We start from the raw sequence: 21,065 nt of genomic DNA on the forward strand, positions 1-21,065 counted from the left end.
GTATGGCACTAAAATAATCCCTGGTGCTGGCAGGTTTCTAGGCGAACCTTTAGTAGTGCTTTATGTTTTCATCTTTCTTCACCACAGGTTGCAATCAAACAGATGAATTTGCAGCAGCAGCCCAAAAAAGAACTGATAATCAACGAAATCCTTGTAATGAGGGAAAACAAAAACCCCAACATTGTCAACTACTTGGACAGGTAAGTGATGTTTTGCAGAGGTCACAAAGGAGCTCTGGCCCTTCCTTKTCACCCTCTTAAGTGATCCTGCCTCAGCTTAATGCAGGTAGAGGACAACTTTGCAGCGCTCAGTGCCTGTGGCAACGTTGGGTTGTGGGTGGCTTTGCAGTCTCAGTCCGTATCCCAGGAGAGAGGTGAATCCGCATCGTTTCCAGGCTCTCCTTAGGGATCGTGGCAGAAAAGACATTAGCAGCAGGCTGTGAGAATTCTACTTGATTCTCCCCTCCTTTGCCAAATTTGACATTTTAAGTCGTTTCCTTCCTGCAACTGGAGGAGAGATGGCAGCAATTTGAACTGTGCTGTTCTTTCTTGTTCTATTCTTCCACTGAGCACCACTTTCTACTCATAGAGAGATATAATCTTTTCCTTTTGGCTGTCTGCTGTCATTTTTTCTTTTGAACTCTAGCATAACATGGGTGAGGGCAAATGACATGTGGCACACAACCCGGCAAGGCTGCTGTCTTGTGGGTGTGAGGAAGGGAGGAAAACAGCAGTAAAAATAACTGTACTCCTGGAGGTGCAATTGCAGGACTAGGGATCAGAGATCTGGCATAGTAAGCAGGTAAAAAGGCAAAAAAACCTTTACAAGACAGAGGGAGCAAGTAATTCCCTGGGCTCAGGGCTGGGGGGCTGCTGGGCTTTGGGTGGTCACTTCTGCTTAATCTTGGGCATGTTGCATCCATATGGAGAGGCTCCCCCTTGAATCCCTTTTTTTCCTTACTGCAGAGCATCACCTAGTAGTTTGTGTATGTACAGACCTGCTGTTGTTGTCCTTGGGCTGTTGTCCCTTGTGTCAGGACGGAAAGAAACAGAAAAAAGCAGCGCTGCTGCTGTTATGTGTGTGCAGGTAGTAGTCAGGCCAGCAGCATTGAGTACAACTCCTCTTAAAATCAATTCACGTTCTCCTSACCCTGAGCGTGGCCCTGAAAATTGCAGTAAAATATTTTAAGTCTGCAAACAAATATGATTGAGAGAGAAGTAGAAACTGTCACGTTCCTCCACGTGGGACATTGTTGCTGCACATAGGGGTGATGGTAGCAATGCTGCCATCATCATCTGTTCAGGGACTGATGGCTTCAGAAGGAGCTACAGGTAAAGGTGCTTCTTTGGACTCAGGGAGCTGCCTTGGAGTTCAGGAACTGCTTGTGCATCCTCTACTTGGATTCTGGGAAACAGTCACTAGTTGTCAGTACTAAAATCCAGGGAGCAGTAGAAGCTGAACAGGCAGCAGCTTTGTGTCGTGACTTGTATTCAGCATCAACGTAACAGTGATCAAGCCTGAATCATTCACTCACGTTGAAGATACGACATTTAGTTGCAGTGAAGCTGCAGCAAGATCTCTAGCCTGGCAGAATCCGGCAGCCAGGGTTGTTTTGTTGTAGGCTAACATGGTGTCTTGATAGAATCACAGAATCCCAGAATGGTTGAGGTTGGAAGGGAYCTCTAGAGATGATCTAGTCCARCCCCTGGCTCCAGCAGGGACATCCAGAGCATGGGACACAGAGTGGCATCCAGGTGGGTTTGGAAGATCTACAGAGAAGGAGACTCCACAATCTCCCTGGGCAGCCTGTTCCAGGGCTCTGGCACCCTCACAGTCAAGAAGTTTTTCCTCACATGGAGATGGAAGGGCMTGTGTTTCAATTTGTAGCCATTACTCCTTGTCCTATCAGTGGCCACCATTGAGAAGAGTTCAGCCCCTTCCTATATTAACCCTTCAGGTATTTGTGCATATTGATCAGATCCCCTCTCAACCTTCTCTTCCCCAATCTAAACAGGCCCCACTCGCTTAGTCTTTCCTCATGCGAGAGATGCTCCACTCCCTTAATCATCTTTTTTGCTGTCTGTTGGACCCTCTCTAGAATCTCCACATCCTGAGCTGCAGAACTAAATCTTGGCAGCTCATTTCACTTTGGAAGATACAATGGAGGGACRTGGTCTAGACTCTCCCTTGAACTTTGAGAGAATAYTTGGGCACTTTACTCAGCATCTGTATCAAAATCCTATCTGCCCTTCCCTTAATGGGCCTGTTTTGATGTCTTAGCCAAAGCAAATACCTCTCATATCAACAAAGACTTCAGCATCAATCCTGATGCTGAAATCAAATGCTGCTGCGTCCTGTGTGCACAGTTGTAAAGGGCTTTCTTACAGAAGGGATGAAAGTTGCTTGTSGAAGCTGTGCGTGTGCAGAATTATTATTTGTGCAAGATTATTACTTGTGTGAGATGAAACAGATAGAAAAGAAGACTTAAAAATAATGCATATGGGTTGAAACTGGGTATTTCTTCTGGCTGATTAGAGGCTTCTTTTTGACATTGCTCTTTTAGAGACACTTCCTCTTCCATCAGAGCATCTCCACACACATACCCCTGCCTTGCCCAGCCAGTATATCTCAGCTGTAGGGAAGCTGCACGTGCTGCTGTCTGGTTTAACCTTTCAACTGCAGGARCTGTTGCCTTTGTCCTCTCCTTTCTTTCACTAATCCTTTTCAGAGGGATTCATTTTAGTTGGATTATGGTAAATGGAGAGAGCAGCTCCCAGGATGAGCATGGGGGATCTTGTGCCTGTTGGGCCACTTCCTTCAAGCTTCAACCCTGAGTGCCTCATCTACAGGTTTCTGCAACACTGCCAGGGACAGTAGTCTTCCTATTGAGGAAGAAGCCCCTGGAGGTGCCTTTTCCTTTCCCACTGTGTGAATGAGGGTCTTAGAGACCTGCTTTAGATACCCAAAGTGAGAAGTGGGATGCTGAGCATCAGGCAAAGCAAAGATCTGCCACAGGTTTCTTCCTAAAAACTGTTCTTCATGTAATAAACCCCTCAAATCCTTGTTTTATGTAGTAGCCACTATTATGGAGTCACAGTCTCTTTCCTAAACTGAATCACAGAATCCTAGAACGGTTAAGGTTGGCAGGGGCCTCTAGAGATCATCTAGTCCAACCCCCCTTCCCCAGCAGGGTCACCTGGAGCACGGGCCACCCAGTCACATCCAGGCAGGTTGGGAAGATCTCCAGAGTAGGAGACTCCACACCCTCCCTGGGCAGCCTGTGCCAGGGCTCTGTCACCCTCACAGCAAATAAGTTCTTCCTYATGTGGAGATGGAGCTGCCTGGATTTCAACTTGTACCTATTACCCCTTGTCCTGTCATGGCCACCACCAAGAAGAGTTTGACCCCATCCTCCCTACATTCTCCCCTCAGATACACATATTGATCAGAAGAGGGGTTGGAATATCAGTGTAAAAAACTAAACAAGTATGACACAAATGCAAAAATAAAACACTGATTTCTTTCTAGACTATCTTCTTGTGTACGTGATGGTGCCGGAGTGGTATTACTGCTGCACAATGCTGTGATGAATGTTGCTCTTCTGAGCAAATGAAAATGTTAGGAAGTTTTAAGGGTTTATCCATAAAGTAGACTTAGGATGATGACTGCCTGGKGTGCCCTTCTGATGGGAAGGGATTGGCAGCTGGGGGACACCTTCCCAAGAAAGAAATTTAAGTGAGAGCAATGTCATCCTGGCCCAGCTCAGACCACAATTCTTAGTCTAGTGGATTTTGTCTCGGTCATCTCTGCTTTTCAAACCAGATTAGGTTTTATAACCTCTTTCTCCTTCGCAGTTCCTCTCAAGCCAACTCTTCCCCAAACCTGTCCTGTTTTTTGGTTTTGGCTCCCGGCAAAATTGCTGTTCCCCAGGATCAGTGTTTCTGAGCAAGCCAAATAGCTGCTTGCTCCACTCTGGTGTCAGCAAAGCTGTTAATTTGACTCTCTGCCTTCTCTCTTGGCTCACCTGTCTCCTGACCTTTAAAAATGTGGAGATAGGCTGAGAAAATGTGTATTGCAATTTCCAAGCTGATGGTCSCTTCCTTCAGGAATGTCTTGTTTCCACCTCTGTAGTGGAAGATTGCGCTGATGTGTTTTCTGTGAATCCCAGGATTGATAGAAATTTCAAACGGTGGATTTTTTTTCTTCTATCGAGTTATGATTTGATCCCCCAGATCCCCCAGAGTATCAGCGGTACCCCCAGTACTGCTGAAGGCACTGTTGAAGCCTCATGGCTTGTCTCTGAAGTCATCGCTCTGACTTGGCTAATGGGGACGTAAAGATACCTGCTTATTTTATAACCTGGTCTTGGCTTTCAGTTACCTGGTAGGAGAAGAGCTGTGGGTAGTCATGGAGTACTTGGCAGGAGGCTCCCTAACGGATGTTGTGACAGAGACGTGCATGGATGAAGGACAGATCGCAGCAGTGTGTCGAGAGGTAAAGCCCTGCAAGTCACCTGGGATCAGGAAGGGGACACGGGCTGCCCACAGTGCCTTACTGGCTCCCTAGGGATAGCTGCCTTCCCATTTTTCTTGGGATGGGTTTAATTTGGGAGACTACAGCCTCATGCTGCCTAGAGGGAGAGCTGCAGTGCCAAATGGGGTTGGGATCCTGTTGGTTACTCCCGTTTTCCGGATATCCCAGGGACTAGGTTGTCCTCAAAGAACCTAACAATCCCAGTGGGATATCTCTGCATAGCTCTGCATATGTCGTGTGCATCTAAGAAAACAAGCCCTTGCTACTGAAAATACACCTTGTTCATCCATTAGCTGGCTAATCAAGGCAGGTGAATAACTTCAAGCAATAAAAATAGKTTTTTTTCTTCTTTTTCCCCCTAGTGTCTCCAGGCTCTGGAATTTCTGCATTCAAACCAAGTTATTCACAGAGACATCAAGAGTGACAACATCCTACTGGGAATGGATGGCTCTGTCAAACTAAGTATGCAGCGAACAACACTGATGATAATTTTAATTATCAACTCAGGAACTAACCGTTCTGTTACCTGCTTAGGGCCAGGTCTACTGGGGAGATGGGTGCAAGGTCCTTGATACTGTAGCCATGAGGAGACTGTAAAAATACTCCTGCAGGTATTTCTGTGGCATCTCTTTTAATGGGTGTTGCCAAGCATAAATCCCCATGAATTGATACCAAACTTGAAGTGAGGTTTGGGGTTTTGGGCCRTCTGTTTTTGTTCACTAAAATAATACAGTTTTACTGCACCCTCCAGTCTGGAAAGCTGAGTTGGAAGACATAAGATCACTTATCTGTGAGCTTTTGTCATACTGGAAAATACTGGAAAATACTGCAAGTACTTGCAGGTGGAGCTGAAAACTAGAAAACACAACTAGAAAACCTAGCATAACAACAAAATGTTGAATCCAACAACTCCAAGCCCAGACTGGTCTCTTTATGTTCTTTGCCTGCTGCGCTATCAGCAGCAACGAAGACCTTGAGACTGTTCTGCCTCTCTGCTGCTAGGGTAACTGCTACACTTGTGGTTGCTTATTCAGAGATAAGACTGGAAACTGCTGAGCGATTATCTTCCACCTATAGCTTTACCAGGGCTGTGCTGCCTTTCTCTCCCCGCCGAGTCTCTTGGCTAGCAGCCAACCAGCATAAATAAATCTATTTTTTGTCAGCAGCGACAGCAGATATGACTCAAAATTCACACAGCATTGATATGCTGAGTAAGAAGGTACTTTTTTGCACATAGTTGCTTTTTAGAATAAAGCTGCACTTAGATGCAGGCAGATCTCTGCAGTATTGGGTGAGGAAAAAGCAGATGAAGACCAAAGCTCTTCTGTTCGTTATGGAATAGCTTCCTAGYACAACATGCAGGTACCTGGCTGTAGCTTGAAGGTAGAAAACTCCCTGTGGATATGATGCAGTAACCTTCTGGACACAAATTTCTTAATAGCTCTGCTGGAAATCTGCTCTGTTTATGAACCATATRCACCTTTCCTAGTTGTTACCCTTGATGAAAACTCAGTTGGGGATCAACTTAATTTTCATTGTACCTCCTAAAATTAAAACCCGTGCCCTAAGGGGTCAGGCTGGAYACTGCATCTTGCTGTGTGGACTCTGCTGGTCTCACAAAACCAGAATTATTTTTCTTTTGGCAAGCCAAAACCAAATAGGTTGTAGGGGCCAGCATTCTTCATGCAAAGGTTCAAAATTGTTCTGTCCACTTGATATAGATTTAGGTATACTGAATTTCTTTTGAATGTGGGATTTGCTCTGTAAAGCAAATTCAGTTTGAGGGATGATATGCCCACTGGGGAAGGGGAAGTAATATTCTTGGGATATTACCAGGCAAAACAGGGCAGTTTTTGTTATTTAGGTCTAACTGCGTATTCTGTTTTTACATACCCCAGAACACGTTTTACACCATATGCTGTGTAGCATATTACAATTGCCTGACATTGCAAGCACAGCAAAGTTTCTCAGCATCCATATAAGGCTATTTACAGATCCCCGTTGTTTGCAGGGACGAGTCAGCACCTCCCTGCTCCTGATGGCCTCACTGAGTCACATCTCGAGAATTACTGTTCAACACAGTTTTTCAGTATTAGCCACAAAGCCACCCTTCCTTTTGGAGTGGCTAGCAGCATATCAGACAGTGCAGCAGTTAACTTGTCCTACTGTGACATCCGTAAGTGTTGTTTGGGGAGAAGCCTTCTGATTTCTAAGTCTGTTTCTTCCTCTTCCTTTACTCCTCCAGCTGACTTCGGCTTCTGTGCCCAGATCACTCCTGAGCAGAGCAAGCGGAGCACCATGGTGGGAACTCCATACTGGATGGCGCCTGAAGTGGTCACCCGGAAAGCCTACGGGCCCAAAGTGGACATCTGGTCGCTGGGGATCATGGCCATTGAGATGATTGAAGGAGAGCCCCCCTACCTCAATGAGAACCCCCTGCGAGTAAGTCCTCACTGACCTTTCCAACCAAATGAGGCTATAAACAAGAGAGGTGAATCCTCCCATGAGGTTTCCCTGTGGTCCCTATCTCCTTAGACACTGCAGCGAGAAGATTCAGCTCATTTTTCGGTTAAAAGCCCCACATGGTCCTAGAGAGCCGAAGTGTGGGTTCTTCCTGCCATGGAAGTAGCTGTTCTGTCCTCTGAGGTGTAACCCCTGCTGATGCAGACTCTGGAAGGCTCTGAGTCCTGTGCACTCAGGTTCTCCTACTTGCTGGAGAAGCTCATAGAGGCCGCAAGAGCACCTTACAGTACCGAGCAGCTGATTTCTCCAAGCCTTGTGGCCAGTTGGGAGATCCTGTTGGGATGCAGTGGCTCCTAACACAAGCCAGGATGATGGCTTTTTCTTCAGCTGAACAGGATGACAGGAGTTAGATGAATATTGTTTAATTTTTGTCTCCATCTCTTGCACTGTGACTTGGGGACAGAAGAGTAGCAGCAAAGTAGAGTGAAGGGGACAGATACCTGGTGTAGAGTTAAATGAGGATGATTAAGTAACTTGCTGCTTTGGCCTCATTTAACTCCATTTGCTCCAGTTCCCAGGCTGCCAGACAGCTCCCATGGGAATGCCTGGGTGGTGTGCTTAAAAGGCCTGTGTATTATTTCCTTTTCCTTTTAAAATCCATCCGGGAAGTTTCTCACTTGCATGAGATCTCTGAAGTGGATGAACTCTGCCTGAGTGTGTGTGTGTGTGTGTGTGTGTGTGTGTGTGTGTGTGTGTGTATAGGGATGATGCTTCAGGATGGTAAGTGCTGCTCAAGGATCTGCTGCACATCTTGCAAGAAGACAGTTGCATTTTAGAAGACTAAACTTCTAGGCCTTGCCCACACAGGGCAGCTACTGACAGAACTAAATCCCTTGTTTATTCAGGAGCACCTTTCCCATGAGGATATAGTTTTTGCAGGAGACTAACACTGGCAGAGCCGTGCCAGTTCACTTCCCTATGTAAACACAGTCTGGAATGTTGGTTTTGTCCTCCTAATCCCTCGAGATGACTGCAGGATCCAAACCCAGATTACAAGGGTAAAACAATAAAGGATTGGATCGCATCCACCTAAAAATAGGGCAGGCAGCTATTCTATTTTTGCTGAAACTTAATCATTGAATAGTCTCCCTGATAAGTGTTCTTTTTCTTCATTGAATTGGGGGGAGGGAGAGGAAAATGGGTGTCTGAAATTTGGAGATGGAGTCTCACTTTCATAACCTCCTGATTCTTTGATGCTTGTCCTGCTCTAGGCCCTGTATCTCATTGCTACCAACGGGACTCCCGAACTGCAGAATCCAGAAAAGCTTTCACCCATATTCCGAGATTTCCTAAACCGCTGTCTGGAAATGGATGTAGAAAAGAGAGGTTCTGCAAAAGAGCTGCTACAGGTAAATGCTGGGAAGTAGGGCTGAATCAAGGTCTGCATCTTTGCAGAAGCTGCAGCAGTTCAGTGGTGGAACCATGTTTTGCCACATGCTGCTCCTTACAGCCAAGGTGACAGTACAGAATTTGGGAAAACGCTTTGTTATTTCACTGAAAACCTGGCAGTCTTGTTTGAACTGCTGGTGGAAGTGGAGGACCAAGCTGCCAGGCATCACCTGTGCATATGAGAAGTGTTCCTGTGTTCCTCTGACACACCTGTCATGGGAGTGGAAAACATGCTCCAGCTCTTTGCAAACCAACAATCCAGTGTCATACCTCAACCGTGAGACATTCTCTGTGTTGCTTTCCTTTCTTTCTGATAGTTTGTCTAGTGGATTCAGCTTTGGCTGTGTTGCTGCCTTCTGAGCATTAATCGAGTATTAATGACTGGCAGAATGGCACCAGTTGAAAGATCACTCTTTGGCTTGCATTTTCCAGCTCCAAAATTTGAGACAGCCATAAAGTTACAGTCAAAAACAGTTGCCTCTTCCAAGAAGCAGTTCCAAGAAGTTTTTGTCTGCCTTTAGCTTTTGTATTCCATCTCTGAATAGCATTCAGATACCCTGCACCTCTGAATCACATTCAAATACACTGTTTGGGATGATGGTTCCCCCTTCCAAAGCTCAAGAGCGCTGTGGGACGTGGTGGCTCTTTGTCTTCACAACATCCTGTGGAGTTGCTGAATAACCTTCACTCTCATCTCACAGCTGTTTTGAGKGCCAGTCTCTTTGTGCTCAACCTTGACCTCCTCTGCAAGGTTGGAGTGTTACAAGTTTTCCACTTACAGTGGCTACAGGAAAACTTTTCCTGCCTTGCAGATACCATATTTTAAAACTTGCTGTAAAAAAAGCCATAGGTTCTGCAGGAAGCCATTTGTGACAGTACATGCAGGGTGTTGTATGCTTGATGATCAATACTAATGTATTTTACTTAACAGAGATGCTCTGTTATGTAAAATGGGAGACTGACTGAACGGCTCTGTGGTGCTCTCTCYGAATTTAGTTCTGTTTTGCAAATTTCTCGTAGTATAGAAGGCCACAGCAGTGCTCTAACCAGAGCCATGATGACAGAGAGGAGAGCTGGTTTCTGCAGGAAGTCCCATGCCTTCTGTTCGAGCTGCACGAGCTGTGTCAGTGCACCTTCCCTCAGCACAGAATTTCACTATGGATTTTACACGAGCTTGTAACCCTCCAGGGATACTGTCAGAATTCTGCTTGATCTTCAAAGCAAGCAGATACAGAAGTTAGCTTGCATTGAGTGCAGAGTTGGGTATCAGTTCAGGCAAGCCCCCAAAGTCTGTGGTCTGTTTTGAGATCAGGTCACTAGACTTTGCATGGGCTTCAGATGCGAGGATCTYGTTGTGGTCACCGGACTTCTAGGGCACGTTCTGAACAATTTAACCCATTTTTCTTTCTCTCTTTTCTAGCACCAGTTCCTGAAAATTGCAAAGCCTTTATCTAGCCTCACTCCTCTGATCATTGCAGCTAAAGAAGCAGCAAAGAACAACCATTAAAGCGGTGGAGTTCAGCATAGTCGTCGTGTCAAGCCTTCTAGATGCTCATTTTAACGACCGAATTACCTGCCCTTCTTCCCTCCCACTCCTCCTTCGCAGGGCTGCTCCTAAGACTTTGATGTCCCCAGAGGGGTGGCAGAGGTAGCATTAGCTGAATGAAGGGCACTCAAGAGGGACACTGCTGATCTTAGTAGCAAAATGCCTTTCCCTCCCCTCCGTGGGATGAAAGGGGAAGATTGTTCTGTACGATTGAAAAGATCTTTCCRAGATGTCTGAACCTGACCTACAAGTAGCAAAGCCACTTTTGTTTTCATATTTCTTATTGTGTTTATTTTTAAAAAATAAATGTGGAGCCTTAGACCATGTTTATCTTAATAAATTAAATCTTGTGCTGGCTGGACGTTTTTCTGCTTGTGCCAAGCTGCTGTTACACCACTGGGCTGTGGATGACCTGAGGAGGGAAGGAAGCAGCCAGCAGAAATCCGAACATCTGCAGCAAGTGTCAGGGGAACAAGGGCAGGAATAGGAAGGTCCCTTGCAGCACTGCTGGATGCCTGGAGAGCGCGTGGAGAAACCCTCTATCTGCTTCCTGCGGCCGTCAGGGAACTTGATTCATGAATCATCTTGCTGCCAAATTTTGTGAATCAGACCCCCAGCACCCTGGTTACAACTCAACCAGTTACACAGATCTCCTAAGCGTGTCTGATGTTCTAGAAGGTAAATTACAGAAGAAGATGCCCGAGAGGCCTTGTAAGGTGATACAACTATCAGTGCTGTGAGGTTTGTTAGAGACCCCTGCTTGTATGATAAACACAGCCATTATTGGTATAAAGATAAGATTTTCCTGCAAAAGGATGTTGAAAACTCTTGTTTCTTAGATCAAGCCCAACAGAAGGACTGACCACAGACACTGCTTTCTTGGAAGCATGGGGACRCTCTTTTAATTTTTTGGAATGAGTAACCTGTTTTCTTTATGCTACTGACTCTAAATCCTTTGGTTGCTGTAGTCTCTAAAGTGGGAAATATAGAACTACAAGAGAGATCTGTCACAAACACTGTATACTGATTTTTAATAAAACGACTGCTGCATTTCTTAACGTGGGGCTGTGGGAAGACTTGGGAATTTGCTGTCACCAAAGAAGTGGCAGATGGGGTTATTGTTAATGTCATTGTCACTGGGAGCTTGAATGTGATGGATGAAGTGATATAAGCTTCTCTCTCAGCCCTTTTGCAGCTCCGTGGAGTACAAAAGTGTGAAGGGAGTAATTGCACACATAGAGGAACTGGATAAAAGGCTGGTACAACTCAGGGAGCTGCTTTCTCTGACTGTACTGCTCTCTCTCTATATATCACTTTGCTCAGTCCTGGGGGGAAAGAGTTTAAACAAGTTTTGGAGTAATCTCCCTGTCCAAAGCAGTTGTGTTGCACAGAAACTCGTTCCTGCTTCTTGCTGAGACCTGCTAGTGGATCAGCCTCTTCTCTGCTTCAAGGCGTGGATTCAAGTGTATTTTTCCCTTCCCTCTGCAATACACGGCAGTTCTCAGAGCAGCCTTGCAGATGCAGCTAAAGACATCTGTACAACCTCCTGCTTCTTGTGATCCATGCAATGCAACTTGGAAATGTTGCCTGTAGGGAATGGATTGTGCTTGGGAGCAGGTCAGTGCCATTCATGGTGTGTCATCTTCTGCCACAGCTTATGTGCCTCTCCCCTTGCCACGCTCCTTTTACCAGGCAGCATCGTGTGAATCCACATCCCATCTCCTTGCACAGCCGTGGCTCATTCTGTAGCATCCACATGGGCTGGAAAACACCAGACTAACGTGCAGCTGGCTGGAAACCTTAGGTTCTGATGTGACTTTTGGCATTCCCCATCCAAGGGGGGAGCCTTGATGCAGATTCACCTAACCAGTGAGCACCTGTTTGAGCTTATTTGCTGCAGCAGAACTTCTCACTTTACATAAGAACGGTGATGTGGATTATTTGCACAGCTTTAAGTTGCTCTTCTGGGTTTCTACTCAACAGGCATGTTGTGTTTTTATGTTGTCAGCAAATCTTGAAAGGTTTGTAGCTATGTTACGCTTAAGAGACTAGGTTTTTTTTGTTGTTCTGAGATATTTTTGGTCTCTTTTCTATGTGTTGGTCAGCTTTAGTGCCTGTGTGAGCCTTTGCATATCCTCTTACAGCACTTTCCCTCTCTTACATAGTGACTGTCTCATGCAAAAATTAACCCATGCGGCTTATTTTTCTAAGAATGTCTTGACTTGAAACTTGGAAGACCCTCCTCCATCTAGAGAACTTTTTGGGCAGATTCTTTGTGTTTTACCTACTGTATKAATTAATCTGATTCTACTGAGCCGAAACCATTTTTAATCACAGCCTTAAATTATTTATTTCCCTATTAATATTAAAGTGTCTCTTTATTAGAACATGAAATATTTAATTCTCGGACTAGCCAGTCTGAAAATCTGTTTCCTTTCTTGCTTTCTCATTTCTTTTCCTTCCTTTTGGAGGCATCCCAGGCAATTCTATTATGTTACGTAATAGGAACATCTGATAGCACCCAGGGCTTGGTGAAGAGAGGTGCTAAACTCAGCTTCCAAATGCTCCGAAGATATTACTTAAGGAGCAAATTGTGGCTTCTACACGACGCTTCCTGTATTTAAAGATCCCTGTGTGTTTTTAAAGAAAGGTGGCAGTGCTGAAAGAGAAGATCCAGGGCAGAGACGGAGGGGGACTGAAGCCCTTTGGTTATTGCTGCTGCAGCTGCCCCTCTGTCTTTACCAATCCCTTGAATGTCTTAATGAAATATATTTTCAAAAGGCATAAAGCTGACCGGTTAGTTGTTATGGGCTCTTCTCGGGGATGTTAACGCCTCTACCAAGCTGCATTGTCCTCTTAAACAGCAGGGGCGCCTGGTTTTCCATGGAAAAGAGGCTCTTTGAGGAAGGAAGTTTCCATGGAGACACTTGTACTTGACTTCAGGGATCTGTGTGGAGCTTGAGAAGAGACTTGGGAGCAAACACCGCATGGAGACAAAAGCCAGGGTTTTGCAAAGCAATGGGGCTGCCTCCAGGTTTCGTTTCCAACTTGATGGCCCTTTTCAAGGGACTGGTTTTCAGAAAGTCAGAAAGTGCCAAAATTTTTGCCTGGTCAAAAGCAAAAAAAAGACAGTCGCTTCTCAGCCAATATTTCAGTAAATGTCCCCATGTATCCACCTCAAGATACTGCTTTTTGGTATAGATGGGCTGTATTTACAGCAAGGTGAGATGCAAGAACAGACCGAAATGTCTTGTAGATGAGTGCTTGGTTTCTTAAAAGTTTGACAGCATTACTTGACAGGAAAATTTGGCCAGAACATATAAAAATATATATACTTGGATGACACTTCTACGAAGAGTTTTGTGCAATCCCATTTCCACTGTGGAAACCAACATTGTCAATGTTAAAATTGTCAAAGGTAAAGTCTGACTCTTGAATCATCTCCCTGGCGTAAAATAATGGCAAAAGAGAGCAAATACACCCAAGAAGAGAAGAGAAACAGGCCAAAACAGGTGCCTGCAGGAAAGGAGGGCTGCAGGAGAAGGTGGAGATGGGTCAGGGGGCACAGAAGGAAGATTAAAGACCTTGGTTCTATCCTGGATTGCTGAGGAGCTCCAGGGAGCATCACAGCTTCTTGCTGCATGGAAGGGGAGAAAAATATCTGGAGAAAAGGCACGACGAGGAGCCAGGGAGCCTTTAATGTGAAACGAAGAGGCTCCCAAAGCGGAGATGGCGAAGMAGCAGCCTGGCTTTGGGGCCAGCTAAAAGGGCTGCAGCGAACCCAAAGGATCTGCAGAAATGGCATTGTGCTACTGAAAACCGAGGCAGAACAAAGCAGCCTTGCTGTGATGGGGAAATGGAGGGAGACACCGGCTGCAGTTGTATAGGAAACAGCAGCAGGAAATTCCACAGGGACATCAGATTCTGGACGTGGCAAGGAAGCCATTCCTGCTTCCTTGTTGGATTGGCATGGATGCATGGTCACTAGGGACGCTGCTTTGGGATGGTTACCAGCACCACTTGTGCTCTGGCCTCCTGGATAATTCCTCTTCTACTGCCTTGGCTTAACTCTCCTGCATCGCCTGGTTTGTTTAATGTTTGAGGCCAGCTCAGCAATTTCCAAAGCAAAGCTTGAACTTTAAATAAAACCTAAATGAATTACCAGCTTTTCCTTCCCTTGCGATTTGAAAGACACTTGAAGTGACAGTCGAAATGAGTGGGAGTGCTTATGGGCAGAATTTTGCTTCTCTGGTCTATTTTAGATTAATCAAATCTTATTTGATGGAGCAAAGTGACTTTACACTAAAAGCTATTTATAGCGGACTTCTTTTTTGCCTCTTTTAATGATTTCTGCAGGAATTAAGGCTCTGAGACTCTCAAAATCCTATCAAGCACATTTCTGCATAGGCTGCTATACTAAATATTAACATTTACTGTAAAGACAGCATCTAAGAAAGACTAAGGTGCTATTTGCCCTTCCCTTGTCTGTCTAGTTAAGGCTTAAATATCCACCAAGCCATAAAACCTGATCCCCAGTTTTCAGGCTGGGGATGATAAGGGTGTTGGATGGGTTGTTCACCCACCTTCSCCAGCATCGCTCCCCACGGTGGGGTTAATAGCTAAAGATTGATCACAAGAGCAGGATTTTATCTTTCCATGGGCATTTCCACGAGTTCCTTGTTCCAGTGGGGAAGGGGGAACTTTATGCATGGGGCAGGATGCCCTGTGAAGCCACACTCATCCTTCTGCAGCTCCTTCCCTCCTTGTTTCAGTGAGGTAGACTTGAACGTTTTACCCCGATGAAGTTAAATAAACCCAAATCAAGTTAAATAAACCAAATCCAGTGCTAGGAAGGAATGCTGAGGTCAGCTTCGGCTGGGCAGGAGGTTGATAGGGAGTTGGAGATCTCTGCGCCAGGGTCTTGCAGACACGTTGCTTCATTAAATAAATTAAATACTTGTGCTTTAGGTGAAAGCTGCTTTGCTAACACCTCTTTTGCAGGAAACCAGAGCCCGTTTCTCTGTTTTTCCAAAGGTAACATCAGCTGAGCAAGGGGATGGTTGCAGCCCACCAAGAGGTGTCCGGGCACTGCAAGGTCCTTGGTAGGGTCCTGGCTGCTTTCCCTGTGCCCATCYCATGCGGGAGATGTCCTTGTCCCAGAGGTCTTGTCCTTCCATTCCCAAAGCCTCATGTATTTCCACAAAAGGGAGAATAACCTGATTATCTCAGAGGGATGTCCTGAGGCTAAACTTGCAATTACGGCTGCATCTGTGGCACATCCCTGAGAGGATCTTTGAGCACTTCTCACAAACCATTGTGAACAGGGTTTCCATTCCCATCCCTGCACTTAGTGCCTTGTCTTCTCTGACCCTGGGGTAGGTCTATGTAGCAGTAAGGGTTATAGAGAGGAGATGCCTTATTAATGTTAGACAGTTAACATAATTATTGACATAATCAGAGAGGCCACAGGGGAGGATAGAAGAAGAGACGCTTTGGGAACAGACGACTTAAGTTTTGAGGCAGCCCCAGCGGACTGGAAGTGAAGTCCTGGTGGGAACCAGACCTAAGAATCTCATTTATTTMGGAGCAAAGCGGGGAGGTACTAGTCGGAGAAGCACTAAGTTAACAGGTAAAACAGATGCACCGATGTCTGTTATTGCACCCAGGAGAGCTCTGAATTCTGATTCCCAAGGCCCATCTTTCCAGAGGATTTGTGGCTTTACTAGCACAGAGCAGAGAGCTGAGATTTCTTAGCTTCTCCTTTGTGATTCCTGTGGCAGCGATGCCCTCTCCTGGCAGCTGCGCTCGGGATTCGTTTCCCGGCACAGGAGGGCAGTGACGGGACTCARAAACACTTCCCATCCTCTATTTCTTTCTCCAAGCTCAGGACAGTGAGGATGATGTTTCCCCAAATGGGAAATAACCCTTTCTTCTAGCAGAAACTTCCCCAGGTAAATCAGTGTTTTCCAAACATGTCAAGCTCTAATCCTGYCTCTCACACAAGGATTTGTTGTCTTTGCATGTTGTACAGTTGAAAGATATTTTTAAAACAGCCCAGAGACACTCGATTCCCATTCCCCATCCACAAGTTTTTTGCAGGACAAGCTTTGAGCACTGGGCACAGGTTCCTATGGCTTGAACCCATCCTCTTACAGATCTCAGCTTGGGTAGCCTGGAGAAAGACTGACCGCCTATGGTGGAGAGGAAGCCAAAAAGAGGGATGCCTGAGGGCTGGATTRTTGGATCCTTCTCTTCCTTGCTGCTCCTTGCGTCTTCTGACGCCTCCCTGGACCTTCAGCCCAAGCTCTTTTCTTATCTGGGTGCATTTCAACGCCCCTGGTTTCCCCCAGGGAAGAACGAAACGATGCAGCAGCACAAAGAAGACCCATGCAATACAGAAGGCGGTGGCAGAGGACAGTTTTTCCCCCTCTTTTCATAGCGTCCTCGTTGCCAGCCCTGCCGAAGGGCGAGGAGTTGCTGCAGCAACGGCTGTGGAAGGCAGAGCTGGTCCCTCGCCGCCGGCTGCCTTTGAAGCGCGGCGTGAAAAGCTGCCCTCGAATCACCCAATTACACTTGTATTTGCACCACAGGGCCCCTTTGCCTCACACGGGTGCTGCAAAGGGGTCAATCTGTCTGGTCCCCACCTTGCTCCACGGATGTGTCTCCCTGGGGAAGGACGCACCGTGCMCGGAGCCGGTTCCCTCCTCTCGTCCACTCGGAGAAGCTCAAGGAGCAAAACGGGTGTTTTCACATTGAGTCTCTCCCATCATGTCCTCACTGATCCAACCAGGTAACTTCCAAAACAGGCCAAAGTGACTTGAGGCTTAGTTTATACAACAGAAGCAGGATTTGGCCCCAGAATAAACTGGSTGACTATTCTGGCCACCTGAAGTTGCTTTCTGAGTTTGAATTCAGATGCTCTGGGCTGAGTTTTGTGTTTGCTGCAGAAGCGACCGCTGCGTCTCTGGCTCTGCTTCTCCACCGCCTCATTCCCTGCTCCTGCCCTCACCTGGGAGGAGGCATCCATGTTTCCTGGAAGCTTTAAAATATAAATCACCCCATGCTCCAAACAGCCTTGAAAAATAAAGTGGTGGGGAAGGAGATGCCCTTGGGTTGTGCAAAAGCTGCTGAATCCCGTTTGCACCACAATGACACTTTCCCCATGTGCGGAGCTGCGCTGTGCTGGGGTCCTGCACGACAGCAGAGATTGAAGTTTCGGGTCACTTCCTCCTCCTCCGTTATCACTCCGGGAAATGCCCACGCTGCTGAATGGTGCAGTTTCTGCAGCTAATCTTGCGGGGACATCGTTACCCGCGTGAGTCACCTGCTCTCAAGGCTCTGCAGGAGCTCGCTGGGCAACGGGGGGCTGGCAGGGCAGCGAGAGGTCCTCAGCGCTGCCGGGCTGGTCTACAGCAGGAGATGACAGGGGACGGAGGGCCCTGCTTGGGTGAAGCAGCGAGTGTGGGGGCAAAGAGGCGGTGGGAACGCGTGTGTTTCTCCATGAAACAGCCCTGGGCTCCAGATCTTGGCCGGCGTCCTGGTGGGTGCATCTGATGCTCCCTGTCCGTGCTGCTTCCACTGTGGTTTTATCTCCTGCAGATGCAAACTCAGTCAGAACTTGCCAGGGTTCAAGGCCACTGATATCMCCTCTTTCTCTAGGTGGGTTTTTATGGCACCAGGCCCTCACAGATGCTGTTTATGGCCCCATAACTTTCGGCGCTGGCATCCAGCAGGTCCTGGTGTGACACCAACGGGGGCTGGATGAGACCCACCACACCGGTAACGCGCCGTCAGCTGATGGAAGGGCTGGGACACACATAGGTTGATGATTTTCCCATCGAGATAAGGCAGCAACCTCTGAGCTGAAGATACTGGAGCTGGAGCAGCCTCTGCCCCGTCGGTGAGTCATCAGTCAGGCGTATGCAGCACAAACTGCAGCGTCGCAGGGTTTGCATCTCTGCACCCAGAAGAAACGGCAGGATGCAGGAGGGCAGTGTTATTTCAGGGCAGAGAAAAGGGATACCTGGAATTTCCATCATTCAGGGATTCCATCATTCAGGGATTCCATCATTCAGGCCACCCTTGTTGGGTTTTCAAGGCTCTCCCCTTCGCAGTAGGAAGAAATACAGAAGACCTAAGGACCCACAGCAAGAGCTCCTAAGTGGGCGGACATGACCCAGATGGCCCAGGGGCTCCTGGATTTACTTGCCTGTACCTGGGCTGATGTTCTCCTGGGGTTCTAGTAGTCCACAGAAATACCCAGACATCCAGAACCCAAGTTCTCTCCATGCAAGCTTACAAACAGGAGGCAGCTACAGGACAGCACATCCTCTGCATCCTGTGAAGGTGTGGAGAATTTCTAGATCATTTTCTCCTACATAAATGTACTATCAAGGAAAAAAAAAGAAAAAAACAGTAAGTTAACTGGGGTTTCACATTGCTGGATACCAGCCTGCAAGGTACTTGGAAAATCTACTACTGCTTCTCCTTATATTTCATCAGTGCTATCAGCTTCCCTATTCATCTCACGTGTTGCTGTTACCAGGTTTCCAGGAATCACAACATAAAAAAAGTATCTTAAAAAGTAAAAAAAAGTATCTTAAAAAAAGTATCTTTTATATCTTAAAAAAGTATGTATATATCTAGCAATTTCACTCAGTCTCACGCTGTGTCTATTGATCTCAGAGACCAGAGAGGCTGAAAATGTTTACTAGCAAAAACAACTGCTTTTACCTTCAGCACGTGCCTTGCAGTGCCCTCATTTAATATTTCAAGCTGGAAGGGAAATGATAGCGTCCAGTGTTACCCGAGGATTAGCAATACCACTTTTACAGTGGGAAAATTACATCTCCTGTGTTCATCACTAGGTTTCAGAGTGAATCAGGCTGCCACTCGTGTAGCCCATTTCTGAGCACAATGCTTCCAATTAGAAATTTATCTTTGTAGCTTGAAAGACCTAGGAACTCCTRAGCCATCACTTCTGCCCTCCTCCTTCCCCTCTGTATTTGTGCTACTTGTTTTTGAGGGACCCTCTGGCCCATTATTTTCATTCAAGAAGAAAACTCAATATGTGAGAGACAACAGGGATGAAAATGCTGCACTATTGGTGCATCTCTCTGGGGCTGGAAGCAGGGGGATATTTCTTCTGCCTCTTGTGCAGCAAGGAGATTTTAGGAGGAGGAGGAGCTGTGTGAGGATGTATCGCTTTCTAGTGTGAGAACCTTTACGAATACTCCTCGGAAAAGCCAAATTGGAGCTCAAAAACTCACTGAAAGTTGCAAGATGCAAGCGCACAAACTGCTTTTGTTTTACAGATCTGCCCCTCACCCCTCCAAAGGACATAATGGCTCTAATAGGATTTAGATATCAGAGTCCAAAACATTGAAAAAAAAWTTAATTATCAATATTCATGTTTGGGACAGTTTAAAAATCTGGTGCAGTGGACACTTTCTTGGAGATTACAGCTATGGAGATGTTTTGAGGTTGTTTTGCCACACAATTTTAATAGTTTCATTGTGGCTTTAATGCCGAGGATCAAAGGTGACATGCCTTGCCCCAATTTCCTGGGAGATATTTCCTCAAACCCCGTCCTCGGCACATCCCGCTCTGCCAGGGCAGCATTTTCATACAAATCTGTACTGTTTTAAGTGCAGGACAAGGGATCAGCCAAGCCTGGTTGTGCCGGGGAGTCCGCAGCTTCTCCCGGACCCACGGGGCGAGCAGCTGCCCATACCCCACAATTGGGATTTGAGTTTTTCCAGCCTTTGGGAGCGGATTTATGGAGCCCCACGTGGCCCCTCCTACCGTGGGAGGGACGGCCGGGCAGCCTCTTGCACAGGGGGTGTCGTGCAGCGGTGCCAGCACTCGGGACCAGGAGTGTGACAAGCACCGCGCGGAGCAGCCCAAGAGCGGCAGCAAACAAAAACACCTCGTCCACGTGCGTCCCGGGGAGGTGAGTGAGCCCGTCCGCCCTCCTAAACACACTCGCTTCCGGATGGACCTCTCCTGGCTCCCTCCTGCCTGCTCTAAAAGTTAGCACCCAGGTGACGGGGGAATTTCTTTGACTTTTCCCTTTGGACTTCTGAGCGCGTTGGTTGGTTGGGAGCGGACAGYGGGTGGTTGACCTGGTGCGYAGTGAGAAACAAAGCCTGAAGAGCYGGGGAATGGGCAGCACCGCTAACAAAAGCTTGTGATGGGGAGAGAAGGGGGTTATTCAATAACAGGGGGGATTTTGGTGGCTCGACAGGAGCCCCCGGCCACCCCGTTGATGACAAAAGGGATTGGTGGTATCTACAAGTCCAGCTTCACTCCTYGGGTGCGCTTTGGGCAAACTGGCTCCAAGTATTGAGGAGAGAAAAGGGAGCAGGGATGGGGCACGAGAGATGGTGGCTGCTCCGGGGCTTTGAGCTGGGGTGCTTGGTGGGAGGGAACTGGTGCTGAAACCCTCGCAATGCTTCTCAAAAAAGGGTGGTTTCCATAGTAAAATGGATAAAAGGAGCCTCTTTTTCTTTGCGGTCCTGCCTAGCGTGTGAATGGGGAGGTTGATTGGGAAATAAATAACCCATGGCACGGTAACATCTGGCAACAGCTGTAAATAATCAGGAGACGGCGAGCGAGACGGGAATGAGGCGGGACAAAAGCAGCCCCGTCTGACTTTCTCCCCTCCACGGCTGCAAATTGCTGCGCGGGGTTTTTGGCGTGCGCCTGTTTTCTTGCTCCGAGTTGGATGCTTTGGCGGTGGGCCAGGCGCTGGTGTCTGTTACGCAGGTGTAAATCAGGAGGGAGAAAAAGTCCCGGGGAGACTGTGCTGGGTTTGCAGCAGAAAACAGCATCTGACCTCGTTTCACAAACGCTTATACCTTATATGACCTCGTTGCCCAAACACTTAAAACACTCGTGGGTATAAACTCAACGAGCGGAGAAACGAGTGATTTCTGACTTCTGGGAAAGACGGAACTTCCATTCAGGATGGGGTGGCCACCTAATGCAAACCAGAGCACTGGCAYCAGGCCAGGTCTGAGCTGGACGATGCGGATTTGCACTAGGAGGTCTGGCCCATGGTATTTATCACCTC

At 47.0% G+C, this 21,065-nt stretch overlaps 1 protein-coding gene across 1 annotated transcript in view; it reads left to right on the forward strand.

The window, feature by feature from the left end:
• Window positions 1-12,348, forward strand: part of PAK1 (p21 (RAC1) activated kinase 1) — a 52,210-nt gene extending 39,862 nt beyond the window's left edge. Inside the window, exons 10-15 of the mRNA XM_026034520.1 lie at window positions 88-200; window positions 4,377-4,494; window positions 4,896-4,995; window positions 6,779-6,975; window positions 8,268-8,405; window positions 9,866-12,348. Of these exons, the coding sequence (XP_025890305.1) occupies window positions 88-200; window positions 4,377-4,494; window positions 4,896-4,995; window positions 6,779-6,975; window positions 8,268-8,405; window positions 9,866-9,952 (753 nt within the window). The 3' untranslated portion in view covers window positions 9,953-12,348. The remainder of the gene's footprint in view (window positions 1-87; window positions 201-4,376; window positions 4,495-4,895; window positions 4,996-6,778; window positions 6,976-8,267; window positions 8,406-9,865) is intronic.
• The last annotated feature ends 8,717 nt before the right edge of the window (window positions 12,349-21,065 follow it).

This window comes from Nothoprocta perdicaria, unplaced genomic scaffold (assembly GCF_003342845.1).
Source record: "Nothoprocta perdicaria isolate Ctin4 unplaced genomic scaffold, notPer1 scaffold_146, whole genome shotgun sequence".
In the NCBI taxonomy this organism is placed as follows: domain Eukaryota; kingdom Metazoa; phylum Chordata; class Aves; order Tinamiformes; family Tinamidae; genus Nothoprocta; species Nothoprocta perdicaria.